The following is a 26,474-nucleotide window of genomic DNA, read 5'->3' as shown; positions in this document are numbered from 1 at the left end:
TTTTTTTGAAGACCTTTTCTATTGAGAGAGGACATAACACACTAAACTTACACACACTACACGATGATTCAAATCCATGACCTTCCATAAGGGAGCAATTGTTCCAAACCACTATACTAATGGGGCCTTTATCAGTATCGCATTTCTTAACAATGCGCATATCAAATTATGTGAATTTGTAAGACACAAGTGAATCTAAATTTTTCTTCACAAATATAGTTGACTTACTGGAAGAAAAAAAACGCACATATTTTTCTGTACAATTGAAAGGTGTGGAAGAAAAATCTTTGTTCAACAAAATTTGATGAATATAGAAATAGTAAAAAATTCCAACCCAATCTAAAAGCTAGTGGCGGTCAAAGATGCATATTCCAATAGTCTGATTGGCTGCGCACTAAAGGCCTATCGTCTTGGATAAAATAAGGAATTAATTATAAACTAACGAACTAATTAGAGAGCTAATAAACAAAAGATTACGGTATTGATTTCTGGTGGCAGTAGGCAGCCCCTGTAGGTGGACGACCTAACTCAAAAAAAAAAGGCTCTGGTCAAATAAACCCTCAATTAAAAACACCTTCCCAACTAATCAAAGCTTCATTTAGTCAAATAATTTATCAAAACCCGTAGTCCAATTGTCAATCCCCATCATACACTCAGAAAATTGAAATTCAGAGATTCATTTACTTTATGAAAAAAATTGAAAACTCATTCAACCAAATTTCCAGGCAACTGTTTGCCTGGGCCTGGTAGTGGTAAGTGGTAATTTCCCCATCCAACACACAGAAGAAGAGAAGTCAATGGCCCTCTTCTCTTTGAGACTTTCCCAATCAGATTCAGAATACGCGCAAATTTGACAAGTCCTTGGAGCCTTTTAGACCTCAAACACGCACAACCCATCATTTGTTTCATAGAGAATTGCTTGAAGATCATTGCTTTTTTCAATATGATTGGCTCAATCTCTAGCATAACTGTTAGGATATGGATTGCCATATTGTTCTTGAGCTGTGCTTGTTATTGTTCTTATGGGGCTGTGGTTGAGGACGATGTGAAGTGCCTTAAGAGCCTTAAGCAATCTCTGAAAGACCCACTTGGAAAGCTGACCTCTTGGGATTTCAAAAACACGTCTGTGACTTCCATGTGCAAGTTTGTGGGAGTTACCTGCTGGAACGATCGAGAGAACCGCATATTAAACCTTGAGCTCAGAGACATGGATCTTTCTGGTGCTATTGCGAAGGACATAGAGTACTGTTCCAGCCTTCAGAATCTGGATCTTGGAGGCAACAAGCTTTCCGGGTCGATCCCTCCTGATATTTGTACTTGGTTGCCATATTTGGTGACCTTGGACTTTTCCAGCAATGATTTCTCAGGCTCAATCCCAACTGATCTGCAACACTGTAAGTACCTGAACAATCTGATCCTTTCGGATAATAAGCTTTCTGGGACTATACCTTATGAATTTTCTAGCTTGGGTAGGCTCAAGAAGTTTTCAGTGGCCAATAACAAGTTGACTGGTACTATACCTGCGTTTTTAGACGGTTTTGATAAGGCTGATTTTGCTGGGAATAGCGGGCTTTGTGGAGGGCCTCTTGGGTCAAAGTGTGGTGGGTTGAGTAAGAAGAATCTTGCTATTATAATTGCTGCTGGGGTGTTTGGTGCCGCGGCTTCTTTGTTGTTGGCTTTGGGGCTATGGTGGTGGTACCATTTGAGGTTGAGCAAGAAGAGGAAGGGAGGTTATGGGGTTGGAAGAGAAGATTGGGCTGAGAGGTTGCGGGCTCACAAGCTTACTCAAGTTTCCTTGTTTCAGAAACCCCTTGTGAAGGTTAAGTTGGCTGATTTGATGGCGGCTACGAATAATTTCAGCTCCGAAAATGTGATCATTTCATCTAGAACTGGGACTACTTATAAGGCTCTACTTCCTGATGGGTCGGCTCTGGCAATTAAGCGGCTTAGTACTTGTAAGCTTGGTGAGAAGCAATTTCGGTTGGAGATGAACCGTTTAGGACAGCTTAGGCATCCGAATTTGGTACCCCTTTTGGGGTTTTGTGTCGTGGAGGAGGAGAAGCTTCTGGTTTATAAGTACTTGTCAAGTGGGACTTTGTATTCTTTGTTGCATGGAAGTGGTTCTGGATTGGATTGGCCAGCTAGATTTAGGATTGGTTTAGGTGCTGCAAGGGGACTTGCTTGGCTTCACCACGGTTGTCAGCCTCCAATTATGCACCAGAACATATGCTCAAATGTGATCCTCCTTGACGAGGATTTTGATGCTAGGATAATGGATTTTGGGTTGGCAACGCTTACGGCTTCTGATTCTAATGAAAGCAGTTTTGTTACTGGAGACTTGGGAGAGCTTGGCTATGTAGCTCCAGAATATCCAAGTACTATGGTTGCTTCATTGAAAGGGGACGTTTATGGATTGGGAATAGTGCTTCTGGAGCTGGCAACTGGGCAAAAGCCACTAGAAGTCACCGCTGTTGAGGAAGGATTTAAGGGTAATGTGGTGGATTGGGTAAATCATCTAACAAGTTCTGGTCGAACCAAGGATGCCATTGATAAAGCGCTCTGCGGAAAAGGGCACGATGAGGAAATTTTGCAATTTCTGAAAGTTGCTAGTAATTGTGTAGTTTCTCGGCCCAAGGACAGGTGGTCTATGTACCAGGTTTACCATTCATTGAAGAGTATGAGCAAAGACAACAGTTTCACTGAACAAGATGATGAGTTTCCTTTGATTTTTCGCAAGCCGGATAAAGATTCAGCTTAGGTTTGAATCAAAGAGGGGAGAGGGATGGCAAATGGTTACAGACTTTCATCTTGAGGTAAGTTCTCATAGGTTCATATGTAAATGGTGTGTGGTCTCCTCTATTTTTTAGTATAGTTGTATAATACAATAAACTACCAAAACAGTAGGGTCCTGCATCCTAATAAATTATTTGTTTACCCTTTGTTATATGAAACAATACTCAAATGAGGTCCAGTGATATTTACAATATGCTTCCCTGATTTTGGCCATAAAAGTTTGGTGTGAAAGATGACAAATGGAACTTTTAATGTAATACAACAGTATAGCAACCAGAAGACTCCTTGCCTTGTAGGGTCTTATCTACCCAATCTGTTTGAAATTGCTATTTTACTACTTTAACAGGGTATTGTTTGTTTTGTTTTCCCTTCTAATAATCAGATTCAATGCACTCTTAAAGAAATTAACCCTGTATATGAAATATGATCAATTTATGTCTTCGCTAGAAGAACCAATGGATAGCTTATAGGCCTGTACTGAATAATTGATAGAACTGAGCCCGAATTATTTGCTAGGCCAAAACTGAACAAACAACCCAGACCTATGTAGAATCACATATGATATGAACCTGATCACAGTAACTTTTAATCTTGTTGTCCCGTCACGAGGATTTCAAATTATCCAAGACTTAGATTCTAAACCAATGACTTTGGTTTCTCAAAAATCCTCTGTTTTCTTCTTCTGATGATGATGACTTTGGTTTCTCAAACATTGTCAAGGAAATTGTTTCTTTTTCTGATGAGCTTTCTGTTTATGAGACAAGAAGTAACATGTCCACTATTTTGTTCCTCTATAGTTTCGATCAAGAGAACTAATACTAAGATGTTCACAGAAACTTTCCTCAGCTGTTTCATTCCGGTTTCCTGACAATGATAGTTTCCTTTGCATCATATACACACTCATGCACAAACACAAACACAGTCAGCAAATAAATTGTTTGAGCCCCGGAATACGGTTACCTGTTATTGACTAGTTGTGTAATCCTTACCACTAGAATTAAAGTGGGATGATACTTTTCATAAGGCCAACTTTATGTTCACGCTCAAATTGACCAGCTCAAGAAAGTTCTGTGCAGCAATGCATGCCAAGTCTAACTTGTAGGCTTAGGCCACTACTACCAGCATATTCAGCACGGCACCATTTGGATTTAAGTTTCATCACTGATAGCATGAGATGAGATAGGCCATTCTAGGTATGAATAAGCCAAATACGAATTTCAAAAGTCAACACTCTCCTCAAGGAAGGAATAGTCGATGAGAAAGATACTATTTTGTCGCGCCCGTTTGGTTGCTTGGACTGGATATGATTGAGACTGAGCCAGTCCAGTGCTATGCTATGGAGTTTCACCACTCTAGATAAGACTCGTAAGCTACAAACAATGTTAGACTCTTGTCCAATTTAACATGTCTAGTCCATTTCCAATATTTATAAATTCTCCAAACAACGGGACATTAGTCAAATTTAATTTTTATATTACAATCCAGTCCGAGTCACCAAACGAGCTCAGCAATGGAGTTTAATGGAGGTGACACAACGACCAGAAAAGGGATACACCTTAGCGTCTCGCCTCCAACCTCCATCATGGCTCTCCTACATTGTCGTATCATTTGGGATTCAAAACTTGAGGTTTACTTGTGTCTCTAGCTTGACTATTGACATAAACTCTCCCCATTTTAAGTTAATAAGACAGTAATAAGTTTAATTAGCTGAATTAATTATTGATACCAAAACCAATCTCACAAAACCAGTGAGTGAGGTTTTGCTCAATCGCAGCTTCACCTTTTAAAGCCACGCACTCTCTCTGTCACACAAAGTAATTTGGGTGAGACTAATTTTAAGGGAAAAAATCTCTACTTCCTTGATTCTTTCAATCAAAGGAACTGCACGGGAGGGGAATCTGTCTCCCATGCAACAAAAAGGGCTGTAATTAATTTTGAATCTCAGCTACTTTGGACCGAGTCTTTCCCTCTCGAATCAATCAAAATCAAGCGAGAAAAGGAAGCAAAAGAAAAAGCAGCGAGCAGAGTTTTAGCTCCTTCGTTTTCACTTTGGATATTCATTATGCTAACTTTGAACTGAATGCGTTTCTACTTTTTCTTTTTTTTTCTTCTCTTTTCTCTTTAGATCAAATATTTTTTTTACGTTGGTGGGTTATGTTTAAAGTTAAGTGGGATGTACAAATATGAAATAACTATTTGGCCACATACAAAGACTCGATTTATGTGAGAAAAATGACAGAATTTGCCAATGGAAGAAAAACCATCAGCTTCTTTTTTGATACAAAATATATTTTACTTTGATATAATCTAAATTACGGGGAGGAAATTTGAACTCTATTGCATAGTGAAGAACACATCCGTAGCCAACTTGGATAAACCCATGTCAGCAAAAACCATATGCTTCTTATTAACCATAGATAAATAAATAAAAATTCAAAGGGATAAATGAAATGGCAACATTATTAGCAAAAGCACCATTCAAGGATTTCTTCGAGAACAGAGCACCTTTATCGGAAGGGAATTGCTTTATCTGGGGAACACAAACAAACAACAAAAGCCACTTGAAGAAAGCCTAACAATTAGAAAGAAGAAATGAATCATACATGTCACAACAAGACCATTCCATTCCATGTATATTGTGGGGGACGACTATAGAATAGATAGAAGCTTTCTTGGGTGCAGTTCCAATTCTCTTATAGTATCTATCTACTTGGTCTGGTTTTTTCAAAGCAAAGCAAAATCCAATCCATTAACTTGTCTCCAATCCAAAGCATTTTCAGATACAATTCAATGCAAAGTTCCCATCTTTCTCAAGATTCTTGAACGTGTATATTTTGTTTGAGATAAGTTTTGGGTTCTTCTATCCATGCGCATAAAAAACTTTACAGTGAGGCTGCAATTCCATCATAGCACACCATGCTCATAACTTGGACATCAAATCAAACTAGTGAGCTTAAAGCCTTAAACCTACCTTCTCTCCAAAAATTTCAATAACTAATACTCCACAAATCCTAATTCCTAAAAGCGGAGAAATTGATAAATGACTGCACAAATTGCAGAATGCAGATATATATAACTTATTGTACATGCACCCAGCTCCACTTCTGATGCTTCAAAATTCCCTTCACGCCGGCTACGCTCGGGCAGGTGGTTGTCTAGTCTTCACTGCTCTCCTGAATACACATAGTAGGAGGCACTAAAAAGATGAGAGGCAAAGAAATTTGATTCTCTGTTTTTCTTTTTCTTTTTTCCATGCTGTTCTCTTTAAAGGATGAAATGAGTAACTTTTATATCCATGGTATGGCAAAACGAGCAGAAATATCAATCCTTTTTCTATTTTGTGCTTACACTGTAACATAATTTGTTCAATGGAGTGGTGGATAAAAATTAATTGGGATTACATTCGACACCTAATGGGGCAAAAAGAGTGGATGAACTTTAAATTAACATAAATAATTAAAACAAAAGGGAGGAGTTAGCTCTACATGTCCCCTCCGCTAACAAAAGTTGTCAAGTTCTTTCTCCAAGGCCTTTAGGTGTGTACCTTATAAAAATAAGAGAAAGTTTGATATATAAAGAAGCTTTTAATAAAGAGGCAGACAGTCATCAACTTCCATATAATCTCAATTTTAGGGTCTTGATGGTTTCTTTTGCTGAAGATGACTGATAATATAAAATATAACCCACCTAGGCCAAGTTTGATTCTTCATCTTCTTGTTATGCACCCACTATCCAATCAAAAATGAAAAATACTAACATAGAAATAAAGAAACAGAGATGCATTTCCTTTTAACCAAAAAGGAAAGAAAACCAATATTCCAGGAAGATGGCAGAGCCACTTGTATGTAAAAAAATTCACTATCACGTCTCTGAAAATCTGAGAGCGAATATATGAATTCAATTTATGGAAACAATATATTCTCTTTCTGCTTACTGTGATCTAACTTTTCCTTTGATTGGTTTTCTTTCCGACAGTCTCAGTGTGCGTGTCCAAATCATATTTCAGCAACAATACTTATGCTAAAGTAAATTATACTGGTACATATTGATATAGGAAAAGAAATGTACCTGTTATGAATGGGATCAGGTCCATTTGGCACTCTTCTCTTGCTCACGTAAATAAAGGAGTCGTCCCGAACAACAGCATGCTTCTCTCTTCCAATTAACTTCCAATGCTTGAACATTTTGGTGGATGAAACTGTAACAGTCGATTTTTCGGTACCGCGGTTTACTAGAATTCCAGCAAGGAAAAACCAAAAGACACACAGAAGCAGAAGAGCTCCAAACAGAGTTCTTAAAACCTTCCTGTCACTCTCCATATCTATGTATATAATATATGTCTCTCTAGCTCCCTCTCTGGCTTTCCACCCAAGCCTAACGGCTGGCCATTTTAAACCGGGATAAAGAATGAATCAAAAAGACCAATGCTTGTGGGGAGTGGACAAAGATGAACTCTCAGACAAGCAAGCACAAGCAGAAGAGAGAGAGAGAGAGAGAGAGAGAGAGAGAGAGAGAGAGAACAAAAAGGAGGACAGAATAGAACAAATGATTAGGTGGTCTGTGACTTGGCGGGTAGAGTTGTTGGCTCTATTTAAAGGCTCATACAGGAAGATACTGTGTTGAGATGTGTATCTGAGTGAGAGAGATAGAGAGAGAATAAAAGAGAATAAGAAAAACAGAAAAGTTCGTTATTCTAGCTCTTTTGTGTGTTGAATGGGTCCATTTGAGCCCTCTTTCTCTGCTTTGGTTTGTGCATTTTCAATGCAGCTAATACGGGACCTCACTATCCCCCTAACCCTTACGTACTTCCAAGTTTCTAAAAGACATAGAGCCTGGAGCTACCCTATTATGTAACAATGAGGACTGAGGAACCACCCATTTCTAGTTTGCTGGTTCCAGAGTACAAGTTAACAACTAACCCCCTGATTTCTTAACTAAACTAAGTTTAATCAATCATATTATCAACGACCTCACCCAAACAACAGCACCCAAATGATATTAACAATACTAATAAACAAAAAGGTGTCAGGCTAAAACTTTGGCCAGAGTTAGGAGATTTCTTGCTTGGTAAGGATTGTGCTATAAGCCTCTCTAATAAAGTAATAATTAAAGTTAAAAAGAAGGGTCTGATGCAACTTTTCATTCAAACATACCAATAGAATAGCTCATTACCTGTCTAGGCAAATTGTCCCAATACGCCCTCAAAATTAGGTGAAATTTCCAAACAGGACTGAAAAGTCCCACCAAAGGGGCCGAAAAGAAAAGAAGGTGAATGCTTTAGAACTATCAATAGAACCATCAAGTAACTATTTTGATGCAATCAATTCATTACTGGACCAGAAGGTTTTTCTGTCCCCTGAATATATGATAGATCATTTATCACAAAAGCATGCGCTATCTACTCTTCAGGAAAAGATTATCTCATCACAGTTTTGAACTAGTTTCATTCATACGCAATGGATGTGCAAAACTTGGAAGGCTCTATAATTAATGTACTAAATTCAGTATTGCAGAACACAGATACAAACTGGAGAGGCAAACAAACAAGATAAAATACATTATTAGCAACTGCCTAGGCCAGAAGATGAGTTTCTTTACATCATCTATAAATAATGCAAGGAATCTTTCTGAAATCTATTATCTTATTCATCATAACACAAGAAGGGTATCATAGGGAGTTTCCCATAAAACCAGACTCATAAATGTCAGCAACACCCCTAGCATTAGAAGAATACACTCTGAGACTCTGAGAGTGACAGTTAAAGGAGATGCCACTGCAATCTAAGTGGATGGACCACGCCACAAATACTAAAACATAATACTTACTAAATGTCCAAAATAATCCAGGAATCAGAAACATAGAAACCTGAAAAGTGCAAAAACCTGAAAACTATCATGCCACATATGATTATACATATATTCACAGTCACCATTTACAGAAACTGATGTGTTTTAAAGCTTACCCGGCCGACAGACAGAAATATATAAAGAAATGCTACCAGAAATGTTTCCTATCTAACAGTATTTTAAAATCAGCTTTAACTACTTTAATTTCAAAATTCTCCTTGGTACTGTCAAGGCTAGACATAATTAATTACATTAACATATCCTTAATCTTTAATCCATGACTCCTTTGAAAGAACTATTGTTCAATCCAATGATAAATGTAGGGTAAATCCTTCAATAATAGGAGAGATGAGGTCCACCAAAAGGTCCCAACTCTTTCTTCACAAATAAGCACATGTGGAGACTAGAGTCTATCAATTGACTGGGGTCCATCAATAACAGTTTACCTAGGGATCCCAACTTCCACAAGAGGGGCGGGGGGGAGAAGCCAAATGGGGCAAACATTAGCTATGAAAGATCATAACTAAGCAAAATGCAGATATCACCTAATATGAAGCAACAATGGAGATGCAATTCAAAATCATTTACAAATAAGTTGGACAATTCTCGGATGTTGTAAGATGCCCACTCAATCATAACTGGCCTTTCGATGACAAAGATTGGAGAATAAGTATCGCTACCAAGAACTTGAAAGATATAATCACAAACCTGAAAGAATTCAATTCTCTTGCCAGAAAGTAATACTAACATGAATTTGAGACAATGCTTTAGATGCCACAGATTCGTCTACCCAATTGTAATAAATACATAGTTATCCAATCAGAAAATGCTAATGCTTCTTTGTGATGCACCATATGTGAGTGTCAGTGTGCTAATCAAAACTACATGAAAATGAGATTCAAAAGTCACAAGTAATCCGAACATCAGGCCCTCATCCCACAGTGAAGGCTTGAACAAAGATCAAAGTTAAGATTTCTGTCTAAAAAGAGCGTACCCTACCTAAGTTTATGTCTTCACAAAACGCCTGACTAATTCCTACTAGTCTTTCCCACTCCCTATGCAACTTCTTTGTGCTTTCAGGAAAACCCATCTACAAAACTCAAAGTATTGATCAAGGAGGTCCACCATTGAATCAAAATTCACCTCTCTTTATGAAATTTGTACTTTTGGATACTGTCACCTCTATTAGGTGAACCTATATTGTGCTTTCAAGGGCCCAGTGTTGATTCTGTGCTACAAAAACCAACAGATTCAGGTCAAAAGTATTTTCTTTCACCTTAGATCTTATCAGCATAAATGATCAATTAGTGGGGTCAATCAGTTTGATGCTAAAGGCTATGTGCTCTTCTATGACCTCCATTCCCGACCTTGAATGAAGACCACACACCATAATGAATCAAATAAAGTTTAGAACTATAGCATTGGTAGATCAAGAGACATACTCTGTGTACCGTGCGTATCTTGGATTGACAGGAAAAACATTTACAAAGAGTAGAGGTACAAATATGAGAAATTTAGACGGTAAAAGAATTTCAGCAATTCAGGTATTGGGAGAAGATAAACATTTAGACCAATTAACTCTACCTACAAAGTTACTTTTCCAATAAAAAAATATATATACAAAAAATTAGTTTCAGATTCCTTACATATTTTTGACAAAACTCAACTTTAACATAAAAAAGTTTAACTCGTCTTCTAACAATTGTTGATCAGTCAGGAGATCAAATTTACCAGCTAAGTCTTTGACCTGCAAAATATAAATCCAAAACTCAGAGAGATGTAACAACATGGATATAAGCATAAAACTATATTTCGTTTTTTTTTTCTTCCCTTTTTGATCAGAGAGATGTAACAAACACAGTTGAATATACACTGCCCATGAAACGGCAATTTACCGTGCAAGTCCATTAGAGCTGATGCAGCATGACTCAAAGTTGTTAGGGTAAATATTTCATTGTGTCTCAACATAGCAGAAGAGAATGCAAAATTGCATCCTTCAAGAAACCATCATAATTTCAGATTCAGTTTCCCTTCCCATATGTTGGCTTCGGTCAAACTTCTACTGCTACTCCCCGAAGTAACTTTTCTTTCTTCTTCTTCTTCTCGGCCCACTTGGGTCCATAAATAACCAAGTGTGTCCTACCAAACCGACGATCGGTTATCTGCAGTACCATATTAGATTATTAGCACTTAAAAACCCGTAAACCACACAGCTTCCACAATACTCAAACATACATAACAATACTATCTGGTATTAAACACTACCAACTCTATTCATGGGATAAATAGCATATAGTACAATTTCATCAAGAAGAACATGCAAAGAAAATTTATAGAGGGAGATCTTTCTTTCTATGGCTGCATGGAAGCATAATTGAAGAAGATAATCAACGGATATGGATGAAGCCACTTTGGTAGGATTATTTATCATTTTCTTAATGTACTTCTACCTTGCTTGCACCTTCAAAGTTAACCCATCCCAAACATTTTATAGTTATGTGGTTAGTATACTTATCTATTAACTTTAACTTCAAAATGCTTTATTCATAGACAAATTGCTGATAGTTTGCATTACCTTCACAAGGCATCCACATGAATCCAGCATGTCAGTCCTTAGTGGGTACTCAACTACCTAGACCATGAAAATTGGAAGATTAATGAACTAGCAAAAACATAAGCACATAGCAGAATGTTTATAACAAAAACGACTTACTATAAAGGTATCTTCTCCAACTAAGGCTGAATTTGATATTTGATCCATGAGAACAGCATAGTCAACTTCCATATACGGAGGGGTAACACTAATGTAATCAAATGGTTCTTTACCTGCAGAAAATTGAATTTTATTTTGTAATGACTGGATACGAAGAAAAAAAATAAATCAAACATGGTTACTTACGTTCCAAGAAATATGACGAATCTAAAATCATAAGACAAGTTTTGCATGATGGATTATAGTATCTTCCACTCTGTAGATGATCCTTTGTCTAAAATTGAGAGAGAGAGAGAACAGCAGCAGCAGCAGCAGCACATACCTGCAAGTTGCTTTGCACGTTCTATGAACTTTTCAACACGAACAGTATGTATAACTGAAACATCAAGAAACCCAGTCCATTCCAAGTTTGGACGTAAAACATCTGAAACGACCCACGGATCCATCTCAACAAAATGTACCTGGAAATTTGTAATTGTAAAAGGTAGAAATTTCATAAGGATGAAAGTTCCCTGACCCAAAGATTGAATATGACAGAAACAAAAACAAAAATAAATGCCTTGAAAATCATGTTGGAAATACCAGGTTCAAATCCCAACTGCACCTAAAGTCAGAAAACTACCTCAGACTGTTATTTGTTCAGTGATGATTCAAGACCCCACCGAAGAGGGTACATAACTATACTATGCTGAAAATATAACAGTTTACAGTAGCATGAGATATGATAGAAATTTTGAATGGTACCTCAGAACATCCTCGACTAATAGCTTCAATTCCAACAGATCCAGTACCACTGTACAAGTCTAACCAACGGCCAGGCCTTAAGGATGCAGGACAGCCACCGGCAGCCTAAGATTTGTAGCACAAATATTAGTTCACAAGCACAGAACTTTGGTTATTGACAAGTAAACTTCCCAAATCTGATTAAAAGCAAATACCAAACATCAGAAACTCTGTTCTATAATACGAGAATCTTCAATTGTTTGCAGAAGAATGTGAATAGTGGATGGCCTCTAGGCTCTCTACAGACGCAAACTAATAATTACCTGCAGGATATCAAAGGCTGCACCTTTGACGACCTCCATCATTGGGCGTACATCCATGCCCTTTGGAGAGAGCAACTTCATTCTTCGAGCCTTTCCTCCAAGCACCTACAGTGGCAGCAATTCAGATTCATGAAATATTAATATAATTGGTACAAATGGCCTCCCAATTGTGAAACATGTACTGTGTACAGTACACCCACCCACCCTTTAGCTAATCAACAAGTAGAAACTAAATGTGTTCTTTAACTTGCAATAACAAATGATAAAAGACACAAATTGGAAAAATGTGCACACCGTAAGCAACTTATGGGTAGTTCGCGGGGGCTTAGGCTCCTTTGGTGAGATTTGCTTGTCTTTTCCTGCCTCTTTTAGCTCCTTCTTCCTCTTGCTCTAACATTCCAATTTCCAAATAAGTAAAAAAATATGACCAAAATAATCAACAGATTAATGGACGAGCAAGAGGGAGAGAGAGGAACCTTCGGAGACGGCTCAGATAAGGCCTCGTCGGGGTTGAAACCGTACTGCTCCATCAACACTCGCTTAGCCTCACTCCACGATTCCTTACTTGACTCTGCAACCATTAAAACAGAGTATAAGCTTCGATTTTTTTCCCTGATAACGAAATTTGAATCCAAATAAACTGTTTGAAAAAAAAAAGAACGATAAGGTTACTCGAAGAGAGGACGATGAGAGGGGATTGCCGTCGATTGTTGCGTTGTATGGAGCAGAAATTGAAGCGAGGAAGACCTGTAGAAGACGAGCCAAAGTCCGCAGATATTATATTCACTACGAATGGAGAGAGAATCGGAGATGAAGAAACCGCCATTTCCACTTGCCTGAGCTCCAGAGAATGGAGCATCTCTCACTTGTGTCTGAAAAATATCAACGTATCTCTAACATGGGCCGAGGACGATCCAAACGGTCCATTTATAGATGGGCTCGGTTAGAGTGATTAGAGGCCCATTTACAGGCCCAACAAATAGTACCTTCCTCGAAGTTGGTGCTTTGATAACAGACACACGTGCAAGATCATCCAATCAAACCATCCAATAAGGATCTCGGAAAGCTAGGCACACACAAACGCGACACGAAGACAAATGAAGTTCGGCAGAAAAAAATCGTCACTGTACAACAACAAAATAGTACATGCAGTGCAGGCACGGAGTCTGCCATCACAGACATAGTACCCACGTGGCGGGAGCTGAACCGTTGTTGATATGATGCGTGGAAAGAGCGCGTCACAACATCCGCCACCAACTGCCTGACTGTTGTTAATAAATAAACGAAAAATCTAATTGGAGTTAATAATTACTGCGTCGTGCTCAAGATTGACTTTCCAACAGCGGGCAAAGACTACAATTTTGCCCAGTTCGGAAGCGCTGAGAGAGAGAGAGAGAGAGAGAGAGAGAGAGAGAGAGAATTATCTCCCGCTGCGTCTAATTAATTGTTTAATTACTTCAAGATCGATCACAGACTGAGAAGAAGAAGAAGAAGCAGCAGCAGCAGCAGCACAAGTTGCCTAATCCGATCGAAAGAGAAAAATGGGAGCTTGTGTTTCGAGGCCGAAGGGCTGCACTTTTGGGTTTTCAAAGAAGAAGAAGAATGGCCGCCAAAGAAGAATTATTCGCAGGCGCGTTTCGTCTTCCGATCGCTCGCACCCTAAGTCTATTCCTACACTCCAAGGTCTTTATAATTGGTTCTCTTACTGTTTGTTTGGTCGATTTTTGAATTTATTTTTGTAATATTTTTATATTTCAATTTCATTTAATTCGCTGAGAACCGACCAACAGGAAGTATGGATGCCGCGTGGTTTGATGCAAACTCGGCGATTGAATCCGAGCGAGATGACGAGTTTTATAGTGTTCATGATGGTATTATTTTTTTCCTCCCACTTTTCTGTATTTTTACAAATTTTTAGACTTTTTAAACATATGGAATGGAATGGTGGAGTTAAGAAGTGGGTTGCTTTGATTTGCAGATGTGGTGTCTCTAAATGGGTCAGAAAGTGCATCCACTTTGAGCATTTCATCTCCAAAAGGTCACAATTTTTCTCGCCAGAGAACAAGGGAACCGCAACCACCATTGCATTCGACCTCTGCAGTGTCGGCAGATGAAGTTGTGGATGAGAGTGTTGGAGAGGACAAAATGCAACCGTTGGAGCATTGTGGGATTCTTCAAAATGCTTGCTTGCCTTGTCTGGCTAGCCCCTCAGGTGACAAGAGGATAAACCCAGCCACACCAAGTTTGAGGAGGAAAGTTCTTTCCTTTAAATGGAGGGAAGGGCATTCTGCTGCAACTACAGCTACAGCTACAGCTACAGCAGCTGATCCTACACCCACATTATGTGAGTGTTGCCCATAGACTCAGTTACCCTTTTCTTATTATTGTGAATTTATGATACAACTTTATAATGTGGACTGGCAGCTGACTTCACCTTCTGTCTTTGTGTTAGTATCACCAAAGGCATTTGTGAAAAGACCAATTGCAGGTTCTACAATTCCATACTGCCCCATTGAGAAGAGTATGCCAGATTGTTGGTCACCTCTTGAGCCAAACACATTTAAAGTCAGGGGGAAAAATTATCTTAGGTGAGAGCATAGTATTTTGATGAGGTTTATTATTGTTTTTATTTTTATTTTCTGAATAATCTCGCTGATTTATTGTTGCATCAACTCTTCATTTGCTTGACAGGGATAAAAAGAAAGAGCCTGCTCCAAATTGCGCTGCATTTTATCCTTTTGCCGCTGATATTTTCTTATCTCAGAGGAAGATTGATCATATTGCTCGTTTTGTGGAACTTCCTGTTGTGAATTCAGTTGAAGATGTCCCTTCTATTCTTGTTGTAAATGTTCAGGTGCCTCTCCTCTAAAAATATCTTTTCCTGGACTTTGTACCTCTTATTTTGTTTCATTATATTTTTTTGACTGGAAGTTGGAAAGTGCTGTGAATCTCTTACGGCTATTTTTGTATTCTGATCATATTCATAATCATAATCTGTCCTCTAGGCTAGGGAATAGTTTTTCTTCTGATGCTAAACATTGCTATATAATTTTTCTCACATTCTATGTGTATTCTTCTATGCTGCAGATACCACTTTATCCGGCCAATTTTTTTCAAGGCGAAAGTGATGGAGAAGGAATGAATTTAGTTATGTACTATAAGATTTCTGAAAGTTTTTCAAAAGAGCTTCCGCCTCATTTTCGAGAAAGTATCACTGTAAGTTGCCTGAAGTCCTACCTGTGGCCGAATCCTGATTTTCAACATGCATAAAAATCTGATGTTTTTTTTGCCTGGAAAACATACTTCATAGTAGACTCATGACTATTGTTGTGTTGACTTAGTACAACCAGTTGATTAAATATATTGCGGGCTTGTTTTGTTCCTTGACAGAGATTAATCAATGATGAAGTTGAGAGAGTTAGAGGATTCCCTGTTGATACAATTGCACCCTTCAGGGAAAGATTGAAAATCTTGGGCCGAGTGGCAAATTTGGAGGATCTTCACTTAAGCACAGCTGAGAAGAAGCTAATGAATGCTTACAATGAAAAACCTGTTCTTTCACGTCCTCAACATGAATTTTACTTGGTAAGTTTTGGTTTAGATTTTTCTACATGCCTTTTGGTAAAAATGTAATAATTGCAGGTTACACCGTATAGCCTTAGTTAGTTACTCTTTCTTTTCCCCCATCATACTCTTACAGGGAGAAAACTACTTCGAGATTGATTTGGATATGCACAGATTCGGCTACATCTCCAGAAAAGGCATTGAAGCATTTCACGAGAGAATGAAGCTATGCATATTGGATTTTGGTCTTACAATTCAGGTAAACAATGAATTACATGATTCTGAGCATGGCTTTTTTACCTCCTACTTATATCCATACTTGATCTGTGCTATGCATCGTATTTAAACAGGGAAACAAGGCTGAAGACTTGCCAGAGCATTTATTATGCTGTATACGGTGGAATAAAGTCGACTACAATAATAAATCATCTTCTGGGGTTTTGAGTCAAAAGTCTCTGTAATCCCAACAAGAGCTTAAATACTGAAGGATCTTAAAACAATGAAGAACAGACAAACAAGTTAACTTCCACTATGAAGAACTCATAAACAAGTTAACTTCTACCAAACCACGGGTTTCTTGGACGCCAAAATTCGTCTTCTGAAGTCTCAAATTGTGACGTTTGAGCATCTTTGAGTTATTTGTTATTTGTATATATCCTCTTAAATGTACAGTTTTGGCAGGAAGAGTAAAATAAAGAGAATAAATTTTTTATTTATATCCCCATTTGATTTATGCTTGTGCTTTCTCTAAGAAGGTTGCAACCACTGATTAATCAGCTTTCTGGCATTGCATGACACCCATCCACTACAACCTGATCATAATCTGCCTCTTTTAATCCTGTTCCTCCGGTCTTTTTTACCTCTTGGTAGGCTTGGTGTTCTGATCCATTTTATCCGTTGATTATATCTGAAAGCTGCTCTTACATTGATCTTTCAGCGTTCTGATCAATATTTCTATCCCTTTTCTTTAATGTTCTCTGCGTTATCTGCATGCTGATGATCAATAATGTCATCTTTTCAAATGTCTATGAGAAGAGCATGGCTGACAAAGATTTTCATTCATAATCGGCAGGTACCGACAATGCGTGCATCCATAAGCACAAAGCTGACTAATTTAAAGATAAATTAAGAAAATTTAAAGAGATTTAAGCTATGCAGTTCCACAATTAATTACCTTCACAATGTACATATAGAACTAAGATCCAATCTAGGCTGCAGGAGACTGCATACATCGACCAAACAGGGTAGAAAAGGAACATCCTCGATCTCTTTTTTCTGGCTTAGAAGGTACAGATGTCTCTGGTAATGGTGGGGAAGGTGAATCAACATCCTTTCTTTCTTGAAATCTTTCGTCGAGATTCGAAGTATGCTCTTGGCTGTCACTTTTGTTAATGGAAATTGTGACCTGCAGAGCGGGCTTCTGTTCGAGTACTTGAACCCTATCCTCCCAAATGAGGCCGGAAGAGCCTTGCCTCCTAAATGAAATCGATGATCTCGGCAATGCATTCATTGATCACAATACTTTCTGTCTCTGTCTCTGTCTCTTTCTCTTTCTCTGTGTTTGTCTTTGTGTTCGTCTGTCTTTGTTTCGTCTCTCATTCATGAGGATGATATTAAAAGTTTTGCGTTTTTAAACTAACAAAACTGTTTTTTGTTTTGAGGTTGTTTTGCTCTCTTTAAGTTTGTGGCCAGTTACTCATAAATAAACCCACAATTCTATTGGAGGAGAGGGAGAGGAGTTATTCTTAAGTGACTTGGCAATATGAATAGGCATTGCAAGTCCAGCAGAGACAGTAGTTAATAATATTCTAGATTACATTGACCCTATCCATCCTTTGGACCCCAGTTCATTTCTGTCTGTTTTTTTCTTTTCTTTTCATTTTTTCTGTCTTTGGTTGAGTAACTATGATGTCAGGTGTTAATAAATTATTTTAAAATGTTATTTATGACTATGAAAAATTAAAGCTTCATTATGTAATTAATATAATAGTAAAGTGTGACATACAATGCAAGCACTAATTAATAATCGAAAGAAGCATCTAAAAGTTCAGGAAACGCTGCCTGCATCTCACTATCTTGACCCAAGATAGTATCCACAAAAGAAGTCATGGAAGATGAAGAAGCTTGATCATGAGCCAAGTTATTGTTCCTTTGGCCTCCAATATTAATGGCTGAAGATCCAAAATCACATGCCTGAGGTGTCGCATTCAAGTTGTGTTCACTTCCACCAGCAAGTGTGGGAATAGCTGATGATGATGACATCATTGTTCCATTGAAATCTTGTTCTTGCTTGAGTTTATCAGCTGATGAAAAGGGGTCATGCAGAAGAAATTCACTCCAATTAAAGGAAGAAGATGGTGTAATCTGAGCCTCATGATGAGATTGCTGGCACAAGTAAGTTGGCTGAGAGCTTAATTGATGATCAGTGGCATGAGGAGAAGATGATGATGAACAAGAGGAAGCTACTTCATTCAAAAAGTGTGGTTGCACTTGCACACTGTCTTGATTGATTTCTTGAAACTGAGCCACAAAACCCAATGAAAGAGTGCTAGCAGTGGAATTGTCTGATCCCATAGGGTTCATCATCATATTGGAATATGTGTTGACGCCCAATGGAAGTCCTGTGATGCCTGAAGATGGCTCTGATTTCGGCACGAACGTGTTGTTCAAGTTCTTAAAAAAGGACCCAAATTGATTACCGATGCTTGGGAGGCTGCTGATGTTTCCATAGTCAGAGAGGATCTGAGAAAAAGGTTTATGGGTTACAGGGTCAATTCCCATTTTGGAAAGCTTCTTTTTCAACTTTGTGTTCCAGTAGTTTTTGACATCATTATCTGTTCTTCCGGGTAGTAGCTTTGCAATGAGAGACCACCTGCACTACATAAGCATTGGGATTAAGAGCACACTTTAGAGCTTAGAGAGAGAGAGAGAGAGAGAGAGACATTATGCATGCAGTTCTAACAGAATACAGGCTGTTAACACGGTTGTACATAGATATATATCCAGTTGGCAGTAATTTTTGTTGTGATCTTCTAGAACTTCAGTCACATAAGCTCTTTTCGCATAAAAAAATTCGGAAAACTCATTAAAAACAATCAGATTCCTTAAAACAAACCAAATCACCAGGAATTATCTGTCATCTTCTTACATATATCTGCAGGATCTCTTGTGATCTTTAAATTTTATTGATGTTTTGATGTTAATCTTGGTTGATCTCTTGGTCTTTAATCTACTTCAACTAGTTGCTCTGGTTTTAGGTGGATTTGGTTTGTATTATCTTAAAGCCAAGTGCTATTGAAAGGAGAAAATAAGTAAAAGAAAACTGCACCTGCTGCCTATAGCCTCATGAAGGTTAATAATATGCTCTTCCTCTTGAGGAGTGAAGCTGTCATGTTTGAGGTCAGACCTCAGGTAATTAGTCCACCTAAGCCTGCAGCTCTTCCCGCATCTATTAAGTCCTGCAAACAGACTCATGCAAATGCTTAATTTAGAAACTTGTATGTATAAATATGATGTCAATAATACCTGCATTAAAAAAGTTAAGCATAAAACTTAAACCTGCTTTCTTTGGAACCAAAGTCCAATTTCCAACTCCGTGTTTCGAAACGTATGCAAGAAGTTTGGCATCCTCTGCTGCAGTCCAGATGCCTCTTTTCACGTTTGATTTATCGCAACAAGGTGGCCTTCCCATTGAGAGAGAGAGAGAGAGAGGTGAAGGTGAATTATGTAATGGTGATGCAAGTTCCAAACTTTGCAAGTACATTTAAAAAGAGGAAAGGAATGGATTAATTAGCAAAGAAAATAGGCAAGAAATGCATGCCATTCGGCTCTCAATTAACCAAAATTGCATGAACATTTTCACCTCTTAGAAAACGGTTTAAAATGACATCACAAAACTATGCATCTCTCTCTCTCTCTCTCTCTCTCTCATGTGTTGGCACTTGGTGCACTCTACCCAGGTTCAAATTGGGTGGATTGTTTGGTTAAGGCTCAAGCAGAGTAGAATTAACTGTCCTTGTACAATTTAGAAAAAAAGGGCTTTTCTCAAGCTTAACAACAATGAAACTATTGTAAACTAGGCCTCCCTTTTGTACAAGGGTTCACGGTCCATGTACAATTTTCATCGTCATGCAAGCGAACCTAGTATGTAAACATCTTATGATGGCATTTAGCAGGCACCCATTAGAGTCAGAAAAATGTACTGCGAATTTACACACCTGCCAAGGACCTTATTTTGGCCCCCAAATTTTCACATTTCATTTTAAGGTTTATTTTTGGGGGGGCCTAATCATAAAGAGAAGAAAAAGTTCATGATCGTCACCGTATACAGAACTGGCTTATGCTTCAACGCTTCACTGCTTGGGTATTTCACATGCACACCACTAACAGGAGGATTGGAAAGAAACCACTTTTTTTTTTACCCAAATTTGTTTATAATAATATCATCCTTTATACCACTAAAAATAGTGGAGAAATTAAAGATTCATCTTTGTGATAGTAAAACTGCTCAAGTACTGAATATACTATAAAAGTTTAATCTGGGCAGCAGCTCTAACATATATATCTCACTATGGCCGAGCTCGATGTTATATACAACTAATCATTAACCCCTCTGTATAGACCCAAGAAGCCAAATAACTGCAAATATTGACCTCCCTAGGATGAACACATATTGCAACTCTTCCTACAAAACCCAGGAAGACCCTCCGAACCCACCATATATGTAGGGTTCTTTTCACATTCACCAGCTTTGGCCCATAGGGGGCAGTTGTCATTCCCATCCACACAGTCCCCGCTAACTGCATGCTTTATTGACTTTTCGAAGGATCTCACATGAATCCACTTGGTTGCAGACCATTTCTCACCCTCAATGACAGGGCAGCTTCCATGCAAACTGCTTGGATCGGTTGTTGCATCAGGATGAAGACTGAAGAATAGCAAGGCATCACCCTTGTAGGGTTTCACTGTCGCGATGCAAAAAAAAGAACTTCACAGTCAAACAAAATTATGATAGGAGACACAAACGCAGTAGATAAATGATTGTGACATGAGTAAAACAGCATAACAGCACAATTGATTTCAAATGAATGAATTTCAATGGCTATGTAGCTTGTTCTCTGACTTAAATTGGGGTTGATATATGAACTACAAATGCAGGAAGAAGAATATTCACAACCCCCTTCCTCCTCTCTCCAACTCAAAGTGAATTAAGATAATAATGCTGCCTATATGATGTACAAAGTAGTAAGAAAGAATATTCACAACCCCTCTTCCCGCATTTACTGTACTGGACATGAATTAGTTAAATAGTGATACACATTTGTGAATTAGATATAAGAGAACTAAACAAAAAAATTCAAATACATTTAGTTTATGTGACCAAATCATAAAGTGATACCTGAATAGCCTTGTTTAGCACAATCAGACGCGTCCTCATCCTTAGATTGAGACATTTGGGACTGTTGGCACATGAGAAAGAACAACGAAATTCAAGAGGCAGGGGAGAAAAAAGGACAGGAGAACCCAGTGATGCAAGTAACCATTTACCTCCGTATTGGGAAAGACAGTTTCCCCACCCTTTTCAACATTAGAGAGATACATCAACACAGTGGCAACACGGTGGCCACCCAATTCTTGGTTAGCCTTGTCATGAAAATAATCAAAATGTGGTTCGTACTTTTGGCCATGTTCATAGTGCAGTATCTGAATGGACTCCCCATTCTCTGATTAGAGAATAAAATAGTTCAAATAAGATGAAATAAAACACTTTCTTAAGAGTCCAACAAATCATAAATCAACCACACGTCGGAAATTTACCAATTGGAAGAAAGGTCCATGCAGCAATCCTGGCCTCAATGTTAGCAACTACTTCATCCTTTAAGGTGAAACAAAGAACACCAAGTCAGCCTTCTGAGTTCAAAAGTCAGAAAGAGTAGATAATATAGTAACAGAACATGGATTGCAATTTTTAATAACACATGGCTACATTCACCACACAGTGGGATTGGACCTCAGAGCATAGTAAGAAAGATAAACACTTGGCAGCTAAACAGAAGCAGGAACTTCTCTTCTTTCCAACACAAATATAAGAAGGTGTGATCAATAATCCCATTCAGAACTTTTGTACTAAGAAGAACTACAACGTAAGTTGATTTAAATCAGATGCAAGAAGATAACCCATCTTGACCCTCACAAATGCACTGAGTTCCATTCCCACCACATAAATATGTTTAACAGAATTGTCTACCAAATATACCATTATTATCAGACTTTTTACTTATCCATAACTTGGACAACACCAAAGGAAGCTTAACAATTCTGCTGAAATGTGGGTTCAAACTGCCTACAAGACTAGTATGAGTTGTTGAAACTACCACGAGCGGGTGTAATTCAATGTGCAACATGGTAAGACGCACTAACTTATATAAATCTTCTATTTGTAAGCAATTTACATGAATCTTCAAAAGTATATCGGATCACATAAAGTGAAGGAAAATAAATCATACCACGCTAATTGCATTGATTTAAACAAAACCATTCAATGAAGTAAAACCATTAGTTCAAGAAAGCAAAGGAATTAACAAACCTGAGCTTTCTGAAGGAACATTCCGGAGCTCGTCCGGACTTCACTCTCTATACTCTTACCAGACTCATTATCAGCCACCATAGACTTCTCCAGCTTATCCTTTGCCTGCCCCCAAAATTCACACAAACCAAATCATATTTAAAAGCACATTATTAAACAAAGACTCTAATTACTGTTTTGGACGGACTAAAACTACCAAATTCAACGAAAATATGGGGGAGAAAAATAATTTACAATCTCGATTAGATGATCACATTCCTCCTCAGAAAGAAAACCCTTATAAAGAAAAGCCCTGCAGATTGTTGATCACACAAAATATGAAAAAGAAAGAAAAGTTAATGCAAACAATAGAAATAATCAAACAATGATAAAAAAAGAGAAATTCAGCAAAAAGTAATGGAATGCAATTGAGAAAAAAGAAAACCTGGGACGCCATGAGAGTTGAATGACCCGAGTTGGATCGAAGGTAGCAGAAGAAGCGCCTCTTCTCAGTCTAAGCACCGATCCCTCCCTGCAATGCAAACAATGTTCAGACAAAATGATTCAATGAAAATACAAACATGTGTACGTAGAGAGAGAGAGAGAGATACGTTTTCTTCTCCTCGATCAATATTGGGACGCGACTTCTGGAAGAGGAGAGATGAGGGAAAATGCAAAGGAAACAAAGAGAAAGAGTGAGCAAAAATCGAGAATCCATGAAAAAATCTAGGGTTTTGGCAAGGTCTGAAATGTACAGAATTGGAGAGAAGAGAGGGAAGACTGGTTTTATGGTGGAGAAAAATAACAAAACGGTGGGTGTGTTGTTTTGCAATTAATTCATTGAAATGTCAAATGACTCTGTTTGGTGGGCAAATGGGGAGGTGAGTGCGTGGGGGTTTCGTTTAGAACTTTCTCTTGGTTCAACTCGAGACAAATGAAGGGGGCGCCCACTGAATATCGCCGGTTTTGTTGGTTATTGTATTGTCAGTGGTCGCACTCGCAACACCATTGTTATTATTTTCTGGAAGCTTCCTAAGAATTTCAAGAAAGTACGGTATACAAAATCACAGGCGTCGGACAAATGACCAACTATGGTAGTAGTTTTGAGTAATTGTTTTTTCAGAAAAGGTTTTGGGTTCGAGTCTTAGCATTTGTGTAGCATGTGTGAATTTAATATGTTATCACTCTTCCCAATAAAATTTTATAAAAAAATATATATATAAACAAGCGACCAAAAAATAAAATTTCACAAGGTACCACTATGCAGCACAAATAAACAAAATAGAGCTCAGAGATTGCAAACCTTCACACAAACATTTTCTTTTTTCACTTTAAAAATAACATATATTGTTTTATTCTATGAAATGCTCAAATTTTTTAGAACACTCAATCCATCTTTTACTTAACCATCTATTTAAAAAGAACTTATACTCAATTTCAAGTATATGCAGGTTGTCCATGAGAAGAGATTTTTATGTGTTAAGAGTGTATATAGTTATATGTTTAGCTCTTGATCACATTACTCGTCATATCGTCGAGAAAAATAAATACATAATTGAATACAACTAGTGAGCATATGTATCGTGCATGAGAGCAAAAACCATCCTGGTCCAAAATAGCAAGATCTGGGCCAACATTATTGAACAAAAACTTGTCGACAAATATTGGGCTTTGTAATCTTGTGGGTATATTGTGCTCGTTAATTTTCATTGTTGAAACTTGACTTCGCATTCAGCTTGCCCATGTTTTTACTTTGGGTAATTTTAGGCTTACCATATTTTCATACCACATTGTGTATCATCTCTCTAAAATAGGTGGACATAAATGGTACACAATGTAGTATAAAAATGTAGTAAGCCTAGCATTTACGGACGCTCATGTGTTTCCTGCCTTCACCAATTGTTTAGATAAATTAATGCATGTAGCGCAAAATTGTATTGTTTTCTACAAAATGATGACGATGCAAAACCAATCAACACAAAAAGTACAGATCAAACGAGAAAGAAATGACTATATATATATATATATTTTTTTTTTTTTTGGTGAACAAGAAATGACTATATTAATTAGCATGCATATGTGTTGTTGTACAATGCATGTGATTATATGAGATTAAATTCATGAGAAAAATGAAAAGCACACGATTTACGTATCATTTCTAGCTTTAAATCATCAGCAGCCCATGATTTTCTTAGCTGCGGCAGCACGCTTAGGCTTCTCCTCCACAATGCCGTCGTTTCCAGCCAAAGCCCGGTACTTGTCCTTCCTTGTGAACGTCGTGCACTCGTACGACAAACTGGCGGCGATGTTCCTCTGTATGTAATTCGCCACCTCATGGCTCGACTTCCCGGCCCCACACGTCAAGTCGTGCGGCAACTTATTCAAGAAGTTCACTTCATAAGCCGGGCTAGGGTTCATGAAGAAGTAAAACGGATCCATCCCTTTCCACCCTCTGGCCGTGGTGCCGTGGAACATGCTCATCCGGTTGGACATCGCCACCGGCACGAGCTCGTCGGTCAGCTCCGCGAACAGCGCCGAAAACCTTAGCAAAAACGGCTCACGACATGTCGTCCCTTCGGGGCATATGACTAGGTCTCCTTGTTCTAGTAGCTTCTTGATCATGTTGGCGTCGGTGACTCGGTCACGGCTGAGCCGGACGGTCTTGATGGGAGAGATTATCTCCGAGAGACGGGACAAAGAGTACGTGACAGCCGGGATCGGACGGCCTAAGGCGGTGGATAGAAAAATAGGGTCAAGGAGGGTTCGGTGTGAGCAAATGAAAAGAACTCCGCTTTGGCCTATCGATTTCTTAGCGGGAGGAGGTGGGGTGCCTTTGATGTACACCCGTACGCCCAGGGCCCAAAAAGCGTAGTATACGACAGGCATAGGGAGCAGTGAGCCTGCTGCGATGCGCAAGCAAGCTAACATGAAGCCAACGGGGATCCAAAGAATTGTGAGCAGAGCCATGAGCGGCGTTGGTTTCTGGACGAGCCGGCCGTCATGGAACACTATCGGCTTTGGCAACTTTTCGTGGCTTACCGGCTCGACTTCCGGCTTAGCTGGAACCACGTAGCTCTCTTTGCAAAGCTTCATGAACGGGAAATCCGTTTTCCGGTCGCCGAGACCAATATCCGGGGCCAAGGACGGGTCAGTACCGAAGGCTTTGTTGAGCGCGTCGGCTTTGTTTTTTCCGACGGTAATCCCGGGGCTGAGGACCCACCCGGTAGCTCGGCCTCGGTACGTGGCGATCTCTGTCCCGAGCACCAAATCCGCTCCCAAAAAGTCCTTCAAAAACGCCTCCACCATGATCCTCGGGTTCGCCGTCAAAACGCAGCGTTTCCCGCAGGAAGAGAAGACTCTCCACGTCTCGCAGTGGAGGTCAGTTGAGTAGAATTTCGGGAGAACCGCACGTGCAACAGATTCGATGTCGGAAACTCTCATGCCGACGAAAGTTGCAAAAACGAGGACGCGGATGCCGGCGGACTCAGAGACACAGTAGTACAAAAGTCCGGCGAGTGGAGATGCGAGTAGTAGAAAGAGAAGCCTTAATATGCCTCCGACCTCAAAGGCCACGAGGGCGAAGTAAGGGAAGGAGCTGCGGCCTCTGAGCAGAGTGCCATCCATGTCTGCCACCACTGTGTGCTTTTCGCGACCGATTGACGGACATTGGTGGATTGTTGGGAAGGTAGGAAGAGAGCGTTCCTTTGTCGTCGAGGCCATGCTGGGAAGGAAGGAAATTAGCCAATTTAGCCAATGTGGCTATGGAAAACTGGTACTAATAATGATGTTAGTGTTAATTTGTTATTAGCACCTGACTAATTGGGTTGAGTTGTGGATATTTATAAAGTTTTGGTGATCAAATTTTAGTGAGACAAAATGTTTTGGCTTATGAGACCAATGACAGTGGCGCCGAGATTTCCGAAACGAAGTGGGAGATGGCGACAAA

The 26,474-nt window shown here is 38.9% G+C and overlaps 7 protein-coding genes across 7 annotated transcripts; 2 read left to right on the top strand and 5 right to left on the bottom strand.

Moving 5' to 3' along the window:
* Positions 1-495: 495 nt before the first annotated feature.
* Positions 496-3,011, top strand: LOC110752423 (Leucine-rich repeat protein kinase family protein). Its single transcript, XM_021953073.2, has one exon. It carries the CDS (start codon positions 944-946, stop codon positions 2,756-2,758), a length of 1,815 nt encoding a protein of 604 aa, XP_021808765.1. The 5' UTR covers positions 496-943; the 3' UTR covers positions 2,759-3,011.
* Positions 3,012-5,243: 2,232 nt separating this feature from the next.
* On the bottom strand, positions 5,244-8,213 carry CLE25 (CLAVATA3/ESR-RELATED 25). The gene is made up of 2 exons (XM_021953124.2): positions 6,862-8,213; positions 5,244-5,966 (listed from the first exon to the last, which is right to left on the bottom strand). The coding sequence occupies exons 1-2, from the start codon at positions 7,110-7,112 to the stop codon at positions 5,927-5,929; spliced, it is 291 nt and encodes a 96-aa protein (XP_021808816.1). The 5' UTR covers positions 7,113-8,213; the 3' UTR covers positions 5,244-5,926.
* Positions 8,214-10,214: 2,001 nt separating this feature from the next.
* LOC110752426 (methyltransferase) lies at positions 10,215-13,273 on the bottom strand. Its single transcript, XM_021953076.2, has 10 exons — positions 13,072-13,273; positions 12,876-12,970; positions 12,694-12,789; positions 12,400-12,504; positions 12,098-12,202; positions 11,676-11,814; positions 11,354-11,466; positions 11,216-11,272; positions 10,536-10,802; positions 10,215-10,387 (listed from the first exon to the last, which is right to left on the bottom strand). The coding sequence occupies exons 1-9, from the start codon at positions 13,256-13,258 to the stop codon at positions 10,692-10,694; spliced, it is 1,008 nt and encodes a 335-aa protein (XP_021808768.1). The 5' UTR covers positions 13,259-13,273; the 3' UTR covers positions 10,215-10,387; positions 10,536-10,691.
* A 428-nt stretch (positions 13,274-13,701) lies between these two features.
* LOC110752472 (uncharacterized) lies at positions 13,702-16,681 on the top strand. The gene is made up of 9 exons (XM_021953137.2): positions 13,702-14,082; positions 14,190-14,270; positions 14,378-14,743; positions 14,852-14,987; positions 15,091-15,253; positions 15,487-15,615; positions 15,790-15,984; positions 16,100-16,222; positions 16,314-16,681. The coding sequence occupies exons 1-9, from the start codon at positions 13,941-13,943 to the stop codon at positions 16,422-16,424; spliced, it is 1,446 nt and encodes a 481-aa protein (XP_021808829.1). The 5' UTR covers positions 13,702-13,940; the 3' UTR covers positions 16,425-16,681.
* Positions 16,682-17,876: 1,195 nt separating this feature from the next.
* On the bottom strand, positions 17,877-19,654 carry TDF1 (Duplicated homeodomain-like superfamily protein). Its single transcript, XM_021953132.2, has 3 exons — positions 19,522-19,654; positions 19,292-19,421; positions 17,877-18,835 (listed from the first exon to the last, which is right to left on the bottom strand). The coding sequence occupies exons 1-3, from the start codon at positions 19,652-19,654 to the stop codon at positions 17,983-17,985; spliced, it is 1,116 nt and encodes a 371-aa protein (XP_021808824.1). The 3' UTR covers positions 17,877-17,982.
* Positions 19,655-20,451: 797 nt separating this feature from the next.
* On the bottom strand, positions 20,452-23,488 carry LOC110752453 (putative prolyl 4-hydroxylase 7). The gene is made up of 8 exons (XM_021953109.2): positions 23,140-23,488; positions 22,974-23,060; positions 22,784-22,841; positions 22,550-22,654; positions 21,781-21,838; positions 21,511-21,686; positions 21,362-21,422; positions 20,452-20,927 (listed from the first exon to the last, which is right to left on the bottom strand). Exons 1-8 carry the CDS (start codon positions 23,244-23,246, stop codon positions 20,620-20,622), a joined length of 960 nt encoding a protein of 319 aa, XP_021808801.1. The 5' UTR covers positions 23,247-23,488; the 3' UTR covers positions 20,452-20,619.
* A 1,089-nt stretch (positions 23,489-24,577) lies between these two features.
* On the bottom strand, positions 24,578-26,316 carry LOC110752452 (glycerol-3-phosphate acyltransferase RAM2-like). The gene has a single exon (XM_021953108.2). It carries the CDS (start codon positions 26,246-26,248, stop codon positions 24,701-24,703), a length of 1,548 nt encoding a protein of 515 aa, XP_021808800.1. The 5' UTR covers positions 26,249-26,316; the 3' UTR covers positions 24,578-24,700.
* Between the last annotated feature and the right edge of the window lie 158 nt (positions 26,317-26,474).

Source organism: Prunus avium, chromosome 3, assembly GCF_965620075.1.
Source record: "Prunus avium chromosome 3, drPruAviu1.hap1.1, whole genome shotgun sequence".
In the NCBI taxonomy this organism is placed as follows: Eukaryota; Viridiplantae; Streptophyta; class Magnoliopsida; order Rosales; family Rosaceae; genus Prunus; species Prunus avium.
The sequence above is the reverse complement of the archived record's forward strand: the minus strand, read 5'-3'. Positions and strand labels throughout refer to the sequence as shown.

What these genes read in the sequence shown, in the direction of transcription:
- LOC110752423 (XM_021953073.2), top strand. Translation starts at nt 944, where the DNA reads ATGATTGGCTCAATCTCTAGCATAACTGTTAGGATATGGATTGCCATA.
- LOC110752426 (XM_021953076.2), bottom strand. Translation starts at nt 13,258, where the DNA reads ATGCTCCATTCTCTGGAGCTCAGGCAAGTGGAAATGGCGGTTTCTTCA. An exon ending in CTACCCATAAGTTGCTTACG is followed by an intron (nt 12,505 to 12,693) that starts GTGTGCACATTT and finishes CTGCCACTGTAG; the next exon opens with GTGCTTGGAGGAAAGGCTCG. An exon ending in CAGCCTTTGATATCCTGCAG is followed by an intron (nt 12,203 to 12,399) that starts GTAATTATTAGT and finishes TACAAATCTTAG; the next exon opens with GCTGCCGGTGGCTGTCCTGC.
- LOC110752472 (XM_021953137.2), top strand. Translation starts at nt 13,941, where the DNA reads ATGGGAGCTTGTGTTTCGAGGCCGAAGGGCTGCACTTTTGGGTTTTCA. An exon ending in TGATCCTACACCCACATTAT is followed by an intron (nt 14,744 to 14,851) that starts GTGAGTGTTGCC and finishes TCTTTGTGTTAG; the next exon opens with TATCACCAAAGGCATTTGTG. An exon ending in ATTTTGGTCTTACAATTCAG is followed by an intron (nt 16,223 to 16,313) that starts GTAAACAATGAA and finishes GTATTTAAACAG; the next exon opens with GGAAACAAGGCTGAAGACTT.
- TDF1 (XM_021953132.2), bottom strand. Translation starts at nt 19,654, where the DNA reads ATGGGAAGGCCACCTTGTTGCGATAAATCAAACGTGAAAAGAGGCATC. An exon ending in TTTGGTTCCAAAGAAAGCAG is followed by an intron (nt 19,422 to 19,521) that starts GTTTAAGTTTTA and finishes GTCTGTTTGCAG; the next exon opens with GACTTAATAGATGCGGGAAG. An exon ending in CATGAGGCTATAGGCAGCAG is followed by an intron (nt 18,836 to 19,291) that starts GTGCAGTTTTCT and finishes TATGTAGTGCAG; the next exon opens with GTGGTCTCTCATTGCAAAGC.
- CLE25 (XM_021953124.2), bottom strand. Translation starts at nt 7,112, where the DNA reads ATGGAGAGTGACAGGAAGGTTTTAAGAACTCTGTTTGGAGCTCTTCTG. An exon ending in CCTGATCCCATTCATAACAG is followed by an intron (nt 5,967 to 6,861) that starts GTACATTTCTTT and finishes ATGTGTATTCAG; the next exon opens with GAGAGCAGTGAAGACTAGAC.
- LOC110752453 (XM_021953109.2), bottom strand. Translation starts at nt 23,246, where the DNA reads ATGGATTCTCGATTTTTGCTCACTCTTTCTCTTTGTTTCCTTTGCATT. An exon ending in GTGATCATCTAATCGAGATT is followed by an intron (nt 22,655 to 22,783) that starts GTAAATTATTTT and finishes TTTTGGGGGCAG; the next exon opens with GCAAAGGATAAGCTGGAGAA. An exon ending in TGCTAAACAAGGCTATTCAG is followed by an intron (nt 20,928 to 21,361) that starts GTATCACTTTAT and finishes GCATCGCGACAG; the next exon opens with TGAAACCCTACAAGGGTGAT.
- LOC110752452 (XM_021953108.2), bottom strand. Translation starts at nt 26,248, where the DNA reads ATGGCCTCGACGACAAAGGAACGCTCTCTTCCTACCTTCCCAACAATC.